The following is a 13,273-nucleotide window of genomic DNA, read 5'->3' on the forward strand; positions in this document are numbered from 1 at the left end:
TAAGTGGCTCATATGGAGCCTCTCGGGGTCTTATACTCCATGTTACACCTAGGGTCTATCTTGGGCCTTGACAAAACTGTTGCCAAAAAAGAAAAAAGGGTCATTCTTTCTAAAAAAAATAGACTAAAAAGGAAAGCAGATTATTCTTTTATAAATGGAGGGCGCATTTGTTTATTGTAATGTCATTAAGAGTATTTGTTTCACTTATTAAGTTTGTCGATAAAATTTCTTAATGAGCTTCGTTTATTTTTATTTTTTAATGATATGATCCATGTTTACCTGACATAAAAAATAATTTATCATATTATATTGTTTTTAATAAAAAATTTAGTTGAGGTGATTCTATTGATATAAAGGTCTAAATTAAGTAATTTTATTGATACAAAATAAAATTTAATGACTTTGGTAGATAAATTTTCAAAGTTAATTAGTTAAGTGAGCTTTTGAGATATCAACTCTACTGTCTATGCATATAAACACTTAAAAATGTAAAAATTGGTTTACACTATTAGCCTATTATTGATCAACTGTTGCAACTAACAATTCTTGTTTTTAAAGTTACGAGCTACCTGTAGGCTGTAGTTGTCATTCTGATTACCAAATAGTGTAAAAAATCTTCACTGTCCTTGTCACTGTTTAGAGGTTAAACTCTGCATAGCAGTACTAGAGAAGAAACAGAAGAATTTCTACACTGGAACAATGAGTATCTTGTTCAAAGGTCTATATAATTCACTAATCTGTAAAGTTGGACAACATATACAAAGATCAACATTCTTTGTTTTGGTTTAAGAATTTGTGAGAGAAATAGTTGAAAGGGAGAAAAAAAGAGGGACGGGGAATAAGAATTTATGTATAACTTAGTAGGAAAATTTTCCTTTAGTGAAATGGTTTCATTTGAAAGCATCTGAAACTGAGTAAATGAAGTCCAAGAACCCTGTTCCTTTGAGAAGACCTTTGCCGGTCAAGAGTTCAAAATCCAACAGCAACAGGAAACCAATTACTGCTGCTTTTCCATTTATCAGTTCATTCCTTCCCGTGAACCCAAAGGCCTCTTGACCCTCGTCGATAACCATTCTTACCTAAATGCATATAATGAGAATCAGATCAGAATGTGTTATTTACTAGATAGGACAAGTTTGTAACTAAGCAAGATTAAGTTGGTTCAATTACCTCGTCTACATTCACGTCAGTTGCTGTTACACCAGGTTGAGCCTTTCCACTGAAAACAATCTCTGCAGATGCATCAACTTTTCCACCTCTCATGCTGATGTAGATATTCTCATCGTCGGTTTTAACAGGATAAACAAACAAATTTCTCAAGGCGGGAGTAAGGACTCTCAGCACAGGATTATTTGGATACCATTCTTTGATGGCTCCATTTTGCAGATAAAATGTGCTATCTGTTGTAGGACACACGATACATCCATCCTGTAGGAATTTGAGATTTATGGGCTTTTACATTATCCAATCCAGAAAGAAATATGCATATTGTCAGCATGTTCATGCAGGATGGAGAAATGCACAATGTATGTGAAGCATGAAACATCATGATCGTAGTAATAGATATCAGACAGTAATGGACACATCTAGAATAACATCAATATATTTAATAACAAGAATTCTAACATTAACATGAAAAGGAAGCTCTATGCAGCAGCAAGTACATTCAAACAAGCAAACCTTTTTAGTAGGCATATGTTAAGTCGAACTATAAAAATCGGTAAGGCTGACATCCTGGCTACCGGCTAGTTTTATAATTTTGCAAAAATGTAGCATTTCATCGTTCAAGCAGAAGCCACGTAAATGAAATGAATTAATGGTTTGCCAACTTTGTACCATATCTTATTTCATCTGTTGTCTAATCAATTTGTTCTTGTAACTTTCAGCAACATGTATGCATTGTCATGAATTTTTAACCTCCACTAAATTCAGAACATTTTATATATTTAGGCTGAAAAGTTCTATTGGAACAGAATGCTAGTTATGTCATGACATTTACACAGTGCCAAAGTTGCTGCCTTCACCAGCAGACAGAGTTTAACCATTTTAACTGTGTAAATGTCAAAAACTATCATGCATCAGCTGTAATTTTAAGTGAATTCCTGAGTAAGTAATACAAACGCAAACCCAAATTGCACGGATATGGTGCTCCTAAGGAAGAGGAAACTGAATCTTTACTGCACAGAGAACCTACCCAAATTGGCAACGAAGGTAAAGACAGCGAGAATAGCATTGAGGGAGAAGAAGGAAATTGTATTCTAATTCCAAAGTGCATGGTGCACTAAGCCCCTGCTATGCAGGGATCCGGGAAGGGCCGAACCTCAAGGGACTATTGTATGCAGCCTTACCCTGCATTTCTGCAAGAGGCTGTTTTCATGGCTCGAATCCGTAACCTCTCGGTCACATGGCAATAACTCTATCAATTACGCCAAGGCTCCCCTTCAATTTAAGGAAATCATTTACATATCAGTCAACAGATTCCAATGTACCCCCACAATAATTATTTACAAATAAATTAACAGGCTCCTAGGTGCCCCATACATTCACTATGTACAAATCACTTAACTGACTACCATGTGCCACTGATGTGCCTAATAAAAATATAAATTCATTTGCTGACTTCTTTTGCAGTTCATATAGGAGATAGAAAGGAAATTAGGTGCTAAACGCTACTCCAATATAGCTTGTCTTGCAGACAAACGTGCGAAAATGTAATACACAAACATACCGCTGTGCAAAATTTTGTTTGAGTGACTGAATATAGCTGGAAGAGGGCTATATGTTCCAGACAAAACAAGTCCTAAAAGTAAATAATATTTCCAGCTCCTCATACTTGGCCACTCAACTAACCTTGTGAAGAGAAGATGAATAACTTCCACAAGAAATATTGTAGCCCCGCAAATTAGCATTCTCTTAAAAGTCTCATATTGGTTGAAGTTATGGACTGTTGAGTTTGGACCAAGTCCAACATCAATTTTTGTTGGCATGATATTTGAGCTAGACAATTCTTCGATGTTATCTCCCATGTTATATTGTTCATGTAACATGTGTACATCTAGCATACAGTGGGGTATTAGACACTCACATTGGTTAAAGAAATGGATTGTATTCTGGTCTAGGACAAACCTCACCTTATGAGATGGCTTTTGAGGTTGAGTTAGGCAAGTACATTTTTCTTAACACATTGGATTAGAGTTTTGAGTTTTTCAATCACTAAAACTTACTACCTTGCAACAGTAGAGAGGGTAAGAAATACGGATACCCCACTTAAAAATTGTCTTCTAGGACTACACTAAAAGCTTCCATAGTATTTCTCACACAATTGTTCAAATGAGCACAAATTTTAATATTTTTTCACTTTATGTTTGGTATGAACGAAAACATTTCAATTTTCACATATTTGGTTTGACTAAATGTTTTCCAAATAGACTTATTTTCCTCAAAGTTACGGAAAATGACTTCCCTACATAAAGTAAGGAAAACATTTCCCAACACTCTCATTCAACCTCACCACCCGACCCTGATCCAAAACTCTACCCCGACCCGGGACATGATTCCCAAGTCGGATTCGGGTTCTGATCCCAATCCAAAACCCAATTTTTGACCTTGACCCCGACCTGAAGCCCAACTCCCGACCTCGACTTGAGGCCCGACTCCCAATTATAGTATTTCCAGGTCTAGTGTCATAGTAATTTCCCAGATTATATCTTAATGCTTTTGAACATTCATTTCTTCTTACTAATCAAACACCAGAAAATAAGTGAGAACCATTTTTTTCCATGAAAACATTTTCCTTCGTACCAAACACACCCAATTTGTTTCTTTGATTGGAACAGAAAAAGCAACCAAATGGAATTATAACCCAAAATAACTACTCATAAAAACTGATATGTTTCCATCAACTGAATAAACCCCAAAAAAAAGGGAGTAAATTAAAGAAGAAGAGGGGGAGGGAACCTGAGTGAGCTTAGCATTAAGAAGTCCTTCGCTATAAGCACCTTCAGCAGGGGAACGATTTTCAATAGCAAAAACATCATCTTTATACCAAAGCAGGAGTATAGTTTCCCCATCTTGTATAATAACACGTCTCTCTCCTTTTGGCAGTGCTGACAACGGAACCACAGGCACCCAATTGGCCGCCGATGACCCTTCCGCAACTGAAACCTCAGTAGCCTTGCATTTTACTGTCTTCACCTTGACATTGCTACATCTACTACAACCAAAACTGTTGCCTGTTGATGAATTGAAGTTGACAGGGAGGAGTGAAGGCAGTTTACAGTGGTGGCGGTGAGACGGGAAATGGAGAATTCCGGTGGCTAGCTTGGGAGATAGGGTGCCCATGGTAATGGCTTATTGGGGAATTGAGAGAGATGGAGCAATCCAGTAATGTGGATGTGTGCCTATGTGTGTGGGGTATGTGTGACAATTCATCAATGGCCACAAATTTTTTCATGGATAACAATAAAGAGGTTATAATCACAAATACAAACTTGTTATAGTTCTTGACCAAACACGATTATTATTCCTCCTTTAGTACAAGCCTAGTAAGGAGAAACTTTAAAACAATGAATATAAAAATAAAAAAAATGTTTATCTTAGGAAAATAATATTTGTATCTTTCATTATAATTTTTTGATATATACGCGTAGGCCCTACATTTTAGATGATAAAGATGAAAATATAGGATTTTAACAATCTAAGAGAAAAAATATGCCCAAAATTAGATGTTAAAGATAAATATATCAAAAAAAATATATATATATCAAAAAAGTATATATATTTGTTATTTAATTGTATGATCTTAAACATATCAAATATAAAGTCAGAATTAAAGAGTTGTCAAAAAATTAATAAGCATATTTTTTAAATTTTTTTAAAAAAAACTAACCAAAAAAAATTAAAATGAGTATATTATTTGAACATTTGCAACACTGGTTCACTAAAAGAAGTTAATCCACACCTAAATAGGAGCTCATTTCCTCTGGACAAAATTTTGTGCTGAAATTATCTTTATTGAGAAACTTTGAATTTGAATTCTACAAATAAAATAAAAATTGGTTTACTAAATTTTCAGTGAAAAATGCAAAATAGATAGAAAAGAAAACAATTCAAAACTTTTTCTCAACAAGTGAAAAAGGTCCCGCTTCGTGCCGTTATAAGATATCTCATTAGATTTACAAAATCATTTCTATATGTGAAAAATTGAAAATATATTTAATTTTAACCATTCATTCATTTTATTTAACACTTTAATTATTTTATTATTTCCTCTAAAATTTCATCACCTAACTTGATTTCTAGAAAATCTTTATATAATAGAATAGTGGCGAGGTCACCGGCATTAATATTTATCTTTTTTTTTTCATATTTTTATTATCTTTTTATCTCATTTTTCAAATACAAATTAAATCAATTCATGAGAAAAAAATGAATTCAATGAAAGCACAAAAATAGTACTTATTAGTTAATTTGGTAAATAATTCCAACTTCACTAAATTTAAGAAATGATAACCATATAAATTTATTTAGATAAAAATATATCATAATTCTACTTACAAATTTAATATGAAAATTTCAAATAACTTTCAAATTTCATAGTACAATTTTTATACTTCAAACAGCATATGTTACAAGTTTCAAACTTCTATGAATGAGCTAATTAACTTGTTAAGAGTTAATTCTGTTTTTATTGATCAATTAATTTTTAATTTCTTATAAATAAATATATTTATTCAAAATTTAATTATCATAATATCAATAAAAAAATTATCATTTGTGCATCTTATTATTAATTGTACTTGATAAATGTCACGCTTCGAGCTTACGCCCTGGGCGTGGCCGGTACTGGAGAACCATTGTTGATCCCCAAGCGAATCATTGGCCTGATTGACTACTTAGAAGAAGACTAACTCAAGCAGATTTAAGCTTTAAAACAAAATTTAAATCCAAAGTCTCAAAACATCTCAAAACTCAAACTATCTCAAAATTATATACTCAAAACTGTCTAAAAATAATAATATTTTGCAAAATAGTTCAAAGGAAATACTAACAAAAACTCAACACTAACTATCTATGAAGCCCCTATAGTTCAACATGGATGTCGGGACAAGACCCACGACACCTCAAAACTACTAAACTAAAAGACAAGAGTGGAGTCCTCCAGAATGCAAGGAAGGCTCACCAAAGCTAACAAGAAGTGCAAAGTGATCTCAACAGAGCGTCTATTAATGATCTTGAAAACCTATATTTGCATCATAGAAAAATGCAGGTCGAATGATATCAGTACAATGAATATACGAGTATGTAATAAAACTGAATGAATAAATAACTGAACTGATAAGGTTGGAAGAATACTCAACTTAAGTAAACACAACTCAATACAAAACAATAATAAGAGATGAATTATTTAAAGGTTCATAAATAAAAGATTATAACTCAAGGACGTATATAAACATATAATAAATTACTCTTTACTCTTATTTGGGAGATTTTATAATCGACAACCATCACTATGAGCTACGTGATGATACAACGTCTAACCCAAACTGTCTTGGTCTTCCTAAGATCAACCTTAATACCTTCACTAGAAATAATGTGGCCAAGGAATGCAATCACCTCAGCAAAAACACGCACATGCTAAACTTAGCAAACAATTGACAATCCTTTAGGATTTGAAAACTAATTTTTAGGTGATCAAAATGCTCATCCTAACTTTATGATTAAATACAAATATCATAAACAAACATAATCATGAAAATATCAAGATATTGCTTGAACACTATATTCATTAGATCCATGAACCCGCTGGGGCATTAGTCAACCCAAAAGATATCACTAGAAACACAAAGTGGCAATACCAAGTTTGAAAAGCCGTCTTCGGAATCTCACTTTCCCTTACTCTCAATTGATGATACCCTAATTGAAGATCAATCTTTGAGAAGAAACTCGCACCTTGGATTTGATCAAATAAGTCATCTATCCTTGGAATAGGATACTTATTCTTTACTGTGACCTTGTTCAATTGTCGGTAGTCAATACACATATGAAGTGAACCATCCCTCTTTCGTATAAACAACACCGGAGCACCCCATAGTGAGATACTTGGTGTAATAAAACTCTTGTCTAAAAAATCTCTCAATGGAATCCTTTAACTCCTTAAGTTCTGCTAGATCCATAAAGTAAAGAGGAATAGAGATAGGTTGCATACATGGAAGAAGGTCAATACTGAATTCTATTTTCCTTTTGAGAGGAATACTAGGAATATCATCAGGAAACACTTTCGGAAACTACTTAACAATTGAAACTGACTCAAGAGTAGAGGTTGTAGAATCAATATCCCTAACCCGAATAAGATGATGGATACAACCTTTAGAGATCATTTTTTTGGCCTCTAGGAAAGAGATTAACTGACTCTAGGCCCTAAATTTCAACCATTCCTTTCTAAGGTAGGTTTTTTTAGAACCAGGATTGTCACCTCTCATACGACAATCTATTGATGAATAACAAGAATGAAGCCAATCCATCCCAAGAATAACATCAAAATCTAATATGTCAATCTCTACAAGGTAAACTGGAGTGACTCTATGAGAAACTAAAATAGGACAATATAGACTCGTCTAGCAATAATGGGGTCACCAATTGATGTAGAGACTGCAAAAGGCCCCATGCATCTCCAAGGTCACAGTCTTAGCATTACAATCTAGAATAACATGATAAGGAAAGGTAAAATCTATACCTAAAATGACATCAAAATCCACCATCCCCAATATGATCAAATCTACCCAAGTGGCATACCCCGCCAAACTAAAAAGATATGATTGATACACTTAATCCACCACTAAGGGCTAAATAGGCACAGACATACAATCAAACATCAAATCAACCCCAACAGAAAGTAGGTAGACACATAAGAGAATGTAGATCCTAGATCAAACAATACAGACACATATTAATGGAAGACCGGGGTGATACATGGGATAACCGCATCTGAAAACTTATCATTGGATCTCCTTGGAAAAGCAAAACACTGACCCCCTCCACCACTGTCAGCCTTAAACGTACCTCTACCTCCTCCCTCAGAACCATAACACCACCAATACCTTTACTAGGTATCCGTCCGCCTCTACTTAACTGATCTTTGCATCGGCCTCTAGCTTAAGGCGTCAGTGACCTAGCCGGGGCTAAAGAATTGTGCTAGGGTCCTCCATAACCACCCTGCATAGGGTAGTGTCATATCATATGATCGGGATCTCCACAACTAAAACAAAATTTCTAACCCGAGGGTCGCTTTGACGATCCAGAGGAACCACTATAATTGCTTTAACCCACCGGTCTCTTCTGTGAACTGTGAAAATTCTTACCTAAATTGTAGGACCCAAGATATGCATAACCATTCTCAGATGTCTATATGGTTGCATGAACTAGCTCATTGAGCTAGAAGGAACCAGTGAAATTAAAAGCGCTCCTAAGTGCAAAAGCGAGGCGCAAATTGACTTTGCCGCTTCGCATGACCTAAGGCGAGGCTCATGTCAGTGGGCCTTTCTAATTTTTTTTTTAAAAATATCAGTTTAAATAAAAAGATCCTTTTAAATTATTATAAAGAGTTTGTCCCAGTTCCCTAGACTGCAAAGTCACATAGTTTCTAAAAGACAAAAAATGAAGATGAGTAATTACAAGAAGACAAAAGGAATTAAAGGCTTGAAACACAAAAAACCAATCAAATCTGAAACTTCTTCCGCTGGCAAAACAAGCAGCAAGCAACTACATGTAGCTTCTTTCTCTTATTTCTTCTTACTTTTTACTGATTTCATAAATTGTTGATGTTGAACATTCAATATTTCATACTTCTTTTTATATTGGTAGAAAATTTAAAAATAAATTGGAATATGGGAAACTTGTCCTTCTTTAATTACTCATGGTGTCTTAACTTTAATAATGATCAATGCAAATTTAACACTTGTAAGAGGATAATAACAAAGATAATTTTCTTAGAAGCTATATAGCCATAGTGGTGGACCCCATATATATGTAGTTGTTGTATTTCATTATTTGTTGAGTTATAATTGCATGCAAAGTTCTTTATACATTATTTTTTGTTTCAGCTTAAAAATAACAAAGAACATGTCTAGTGTCCCCTTTTTTTGTTCTTGTTGTGTATTATTATTTATTATTTAGAAATTATAACTACTATATTATAACTTTCTTAAATATTTTTTTCAAACTAGAAATGGCAAAGGACTTTTCTAAAGGCAATCGAAGGGATCTAGTTGGAAATATAATTATTTGAAGGACCGTGATGATACTACAAGAGTCACGTATAATTTTTGTGGAAAAACAACCACGGATGAAATTAATCGGGCAAAACAACATTTGATCGGAAACTTTAGGAATGCAACAAAGTGTAAAAAATGCCAGAAGAGGTTAGAGAGGAACTGAAAAATTACATGGAGGAGAAACAAATAAGAAAGGAAGTCTATACTATTCAGTTTCCCAAATTTTATGTGTCTATTATGTAATATATATTAAAAATTCTTCATAGTGCGCTTTTTTTTAGTGAAGCCCACACTTTTAGTGCTCTTTAAGCTCCATCGGGGCTTTAGAATATTTTTGCGCTTTTCGCTTTTGACAACACTGGAAGCAATTACCCTCATGAAGGATCCTCTACTAACCTGAAGTGCGGGCCATCTTAGGGTCCCTAAACCCATCATGTTCCATAAACTCAGCCTCTTTGGCAGCTCCCACTATATACTAGAAGAAATCCCCCTCGTGGGATGACGTGAACACATCCGTACGAATAGAATAGGACAACCCTCTCACAACATGTGGGTCCTCTCGGCCTTATCAGGAAGAATAGCCAAGGCAAGGATGGACAATGCATAAAAACAAGTCTCATACTATGCAACAGAAAGGCTATCATCCCTCAAGCTCCCAAACCTCAATCTGCTTTCCTCCCTCATACTCCAAGGGATGAAACAGTCATAGAAGGCACGAGCAAACACATCCCATGCATGTCACCGATGGAGATTCATCTGGTACAGATCCCAAGTAGACTCTCCACCACTCTTTAGCTTGTCTGCACAACTAAAATGTAGTGTAAAAAACTCCATAAGACTCAAGCAGCTCTCGACATATAGTCAAAAACTCACTTTTTCCACCCTAAAATTGAGGTTGATCAATCTTTTTGAACGTATCGTAGCGGTACTTCTCATCCTCAATTAATACAAGCAAAGGTGCACCTTGAATTCCAACTCTTGGTGCAGGATCACCCTCAAACTTAGGACAGCTGGTGGCTGCCCCACCGGATCTTGAACAACTGGAGCTGGATGTTGATCTAGGGTCTGAGCCCTCACCCTAGTGTGAGGAACCTAAGGTGATCCTGTTGCACTCCTACTCTGAGTGAAACTCTAGATCACGCCTAACACCCTTAACAAAGTGTCTTGAAGCAACGGTGTAGTAGCGTGCTCCGGACGAACTTGGTCCTCTCTATCATCAATCTCTAGCTCAGGGAGGTACTCCTACCATGACCTCTCGCTCTCTAGCACGACCTCTACCCCTCACTCGGGCTCTGCCCCAATCCCAATTGAGGTCTCAACAACCTACTCGGGGACTGCCTCCCCTCCTATACCACAAACAATAGATCTCATCCTAGCCATTTATCAAAAGAAGACGTGATAGTTAAGTACTAGCAAGGTAACCACAGACGATAAGAATGAATGAACAAAAGAAAGTTTCTCAACAGTCTTCATAGCCCTTTGAAGATAAGCAATGAACGTCTTTGTGCCTATCCTAAAGACTCTATTAGACTTGGCTTGTACACACATGAGACCTATGAACCTGAAGCTCTGATACCATTTGTCACAACCTAAAAATCGAGTGTGATGGAACCTGTCTTATCCAACCAAGATAGGTCAGCCTAAAGCCAAACAAATGAAGTAAAACAAAATAAAGGATTAGCATGACATTGAAATTGTGTATAAATATAGTATCACTCATAAAACCCCAAAAATCCAGTTTCACATGTACAAGCCTCTAAGTATTACATTAGATTCAAAAGAAATACAAGTCTGGATGTCTCTATTTCTAGAAAAGAACAAAGACATAATGGAAGAGTAAGTGATATATGCCGAAGTGACAAGCCACTACCTTAAGAACTACTCAACTAAGCCTCGAACGAAGGTGAGAAGGAGTAATCAAAATGATTCGAACTCATAGCATACACATGTGTAGAAGTAAGAGAGTGAGTATCAAACAACAATGGTACTCATCAAGCATCCCTAAATAACCCTAAGTAAATCAATACCAAACACAAGTACACCAACACACCATCCGAACCTCCATAAACTACAATCTGCATAGAATCAAATCAGCCCAACCTAACAGTTTTCACTCAAGAACAACAAAGCACATATAGAACATCACAAATCACAAAGCACATATATAATATGTGTGTGTATATATCATCCTAGAATTTCATAATTCAACAACCACAAGACCATATAATCAATCATAAATGTCAGGAAATAAGGATGAAGTGCAATGTCATATAGAGTGATGCATGTCTGTCCTAATAATATACATGTACTAAATGTTAGTCTCAAATTCATGGGGAACATATATGTCCATGCATCCGTCACGACGTATGACACATCCCTCGATGTCATAGAATTCATCACGGTCTGTGACACATCCCTCGAAATCATATTATTTATCACAGTGTGTGACACGTCCCTCAAAATGATACATCATCTTTGATTTTCTTCTTTTTCATCAATATCAGATAGTTACTATCATAATAGTGCCTTGGTTCCAATGTAAATAGGCATGTACAAGCTTCACTTGAAGGAAATAGTACATCTCAATGATCGGAGCCTACACTCATAGTAAATGTAGAAGAAATGGGTTAGCACATAAAGTACTAAGTATGGAAGCATGCATAAAATCCTTGAAATATGATCAGAAGGACATTTTTGTTCAAAAGTATGCATTTGTCAAGTTTGGAAATCAACATGCACTCTCAAGGTAAACACAAGCCATAATCACATTTAACTTCAAAACATAGTAAAGCCATCACCTTAGCAACTCTAAGGAACACTTGTGCAATGTATGGTTGGCATCTCATAATACCAACCATACTAAGTACTCCTTTGAAGCTACCTTAGTCATACATATCATCTTTAGACCTCATCATAATCAATTGTCATAAATAAGGAAATAGTCACGTACATTACTTGAACAAAAGGAAAGTCATTCATAGTAACTATCCATTCAACATACATGCATATATTCATGTCTCATCATAACATAAAGAAACCATCCCATAACATCCTACTAAGTCTACTTGTGCAATGTAAAAGTGAAGTCCCATACCCCAACTCCTACTAAGTAAAACTCATCAAGAAGTCATAGTATAGTTCTTGTCTTATTCATTATCATATCATATAGGGAAGAATAGCCATAACCGACATAGACCATGTGAGCGACATGGAATTCGGTGTCATGTAACCCCACACCAAAAGAAGGTGTCCTACTTGCCTAAGGTAGAACTAAATGTATTAGGTTTTAGGTGGATCCACTAGCTAAAGACCTATGTTGGCACATAGTTATTGGATAGGGAGATTGCTTCTAGAAACCAGACCTATTTTATTGGCGGAGGAGCTTCCATCTCATGAGAATAATCTAGATGACTCGGCCTATTGTATTGACGGGAGGACCTCTACCTCATTGACCATATCTACTCGGTGCTAAGCATTATTTCCCAAATTATACATAATTAGTCTTGAATTGCATTTATATGTGTGAAGGAATATTTTTCCCTTCATTCAATACAACCCATAAAATAGCTCATAGATTCAATAAAGTGAGAATGTACTTTCAACCTTAGAATCAACATTAACATGTGAGTAAACCTTCCACATTATTGTTCATAGTGTTTCATGAGAATAGCCTTTCAATAAACACAACAACACTACATCATCCTAGACAATTCATACATAATCAAGTGTAAGGGTAAGGGAAGAATGGCCTTTCAACAATCCCTCAATTTACACATTAGTCATAGGATCTTCACTTTCTAAGTGAATCATGAATTTATACACAACATTCATCAACATGTACAACCCTTCATAACTTACCCTTCAAGGGTCATGAATCATGTCACACAATCACACCTAGAAATACTACTTTAGGCATGATTAAAACAAGATTCAATAACTAAAATATCATAGACTTCATTCATAGTACTCAACTTGCATCAATACACCCATCACAAATTCAT

The 13,273-nt window shown here is 35.3% G+C and overlaps 1 protein-coding gene across 1 annotated transcript; it reads right to left on the reverse strand.

Moving 5' to 3' along the window:
* Positions 1-708: 708 nt before the first annotated feature.
* LOC125840703 (uncharacterized) lies at positions 709-4,380 on the reverse strand. The gene is made up of 3 exons (XM_049519669.1): positions 3,958-4,380; positions 1,171-1,428; positions 709-1,079 (listed from the first exon to the last, which is right to left on the reverse strand). Exons 1-3 carry the CDS (start codon positions 4,339-4,341, stop codon positions 891-893), a joined length of 831 nt encoding a protein of 276 aa, XP_049375626.1. The 5' UTR covers positions 4,342-4,380; the 3' UTR covers positions 709-890.
* Positions 4,381-13,273: the final 8,893 nt, after the last annotated feature.

Source organism: Solanum verrucosum, unplaced genomic scaffold (genome assembly GCF_900185275.1).
Source record: "Solanum verrucosum unplaced genomic scaffold, falcon-dt-bn FXZP01000176.1, whole genome shotgun sequence".
NCBI lineage: Eukaryota > Viridiplantae > Streptophyta > Magnoliopsida > Solanales > Solanaceae > Solanum > Solanum verrucosum.

Bases quoted from the DNA above. Each gene is read 5' to 3' on its own strand.
- LOC125840703 (XM_049519669.1), bottom strand. From the start codon at position 4,341: ATGGGCACCCTATCTCCCAAGCTAGCCACCGGAATTCTCCATTTCCCG. The intron at 1,429-3,957 runs GTTCCCTCCCCC...AAATTCCTACAG, and splicing joins TTAATGCTAAGCTCACTCAG to GATGGATGTATCGTGTGTCC. The intron at 1,080-1,170 runs GTAATTGAACCA...ATATGCATTTAG, and splicing joins CTGACGTGAATGTAGACGAG to GTAAGAATGGTTATCGACGA.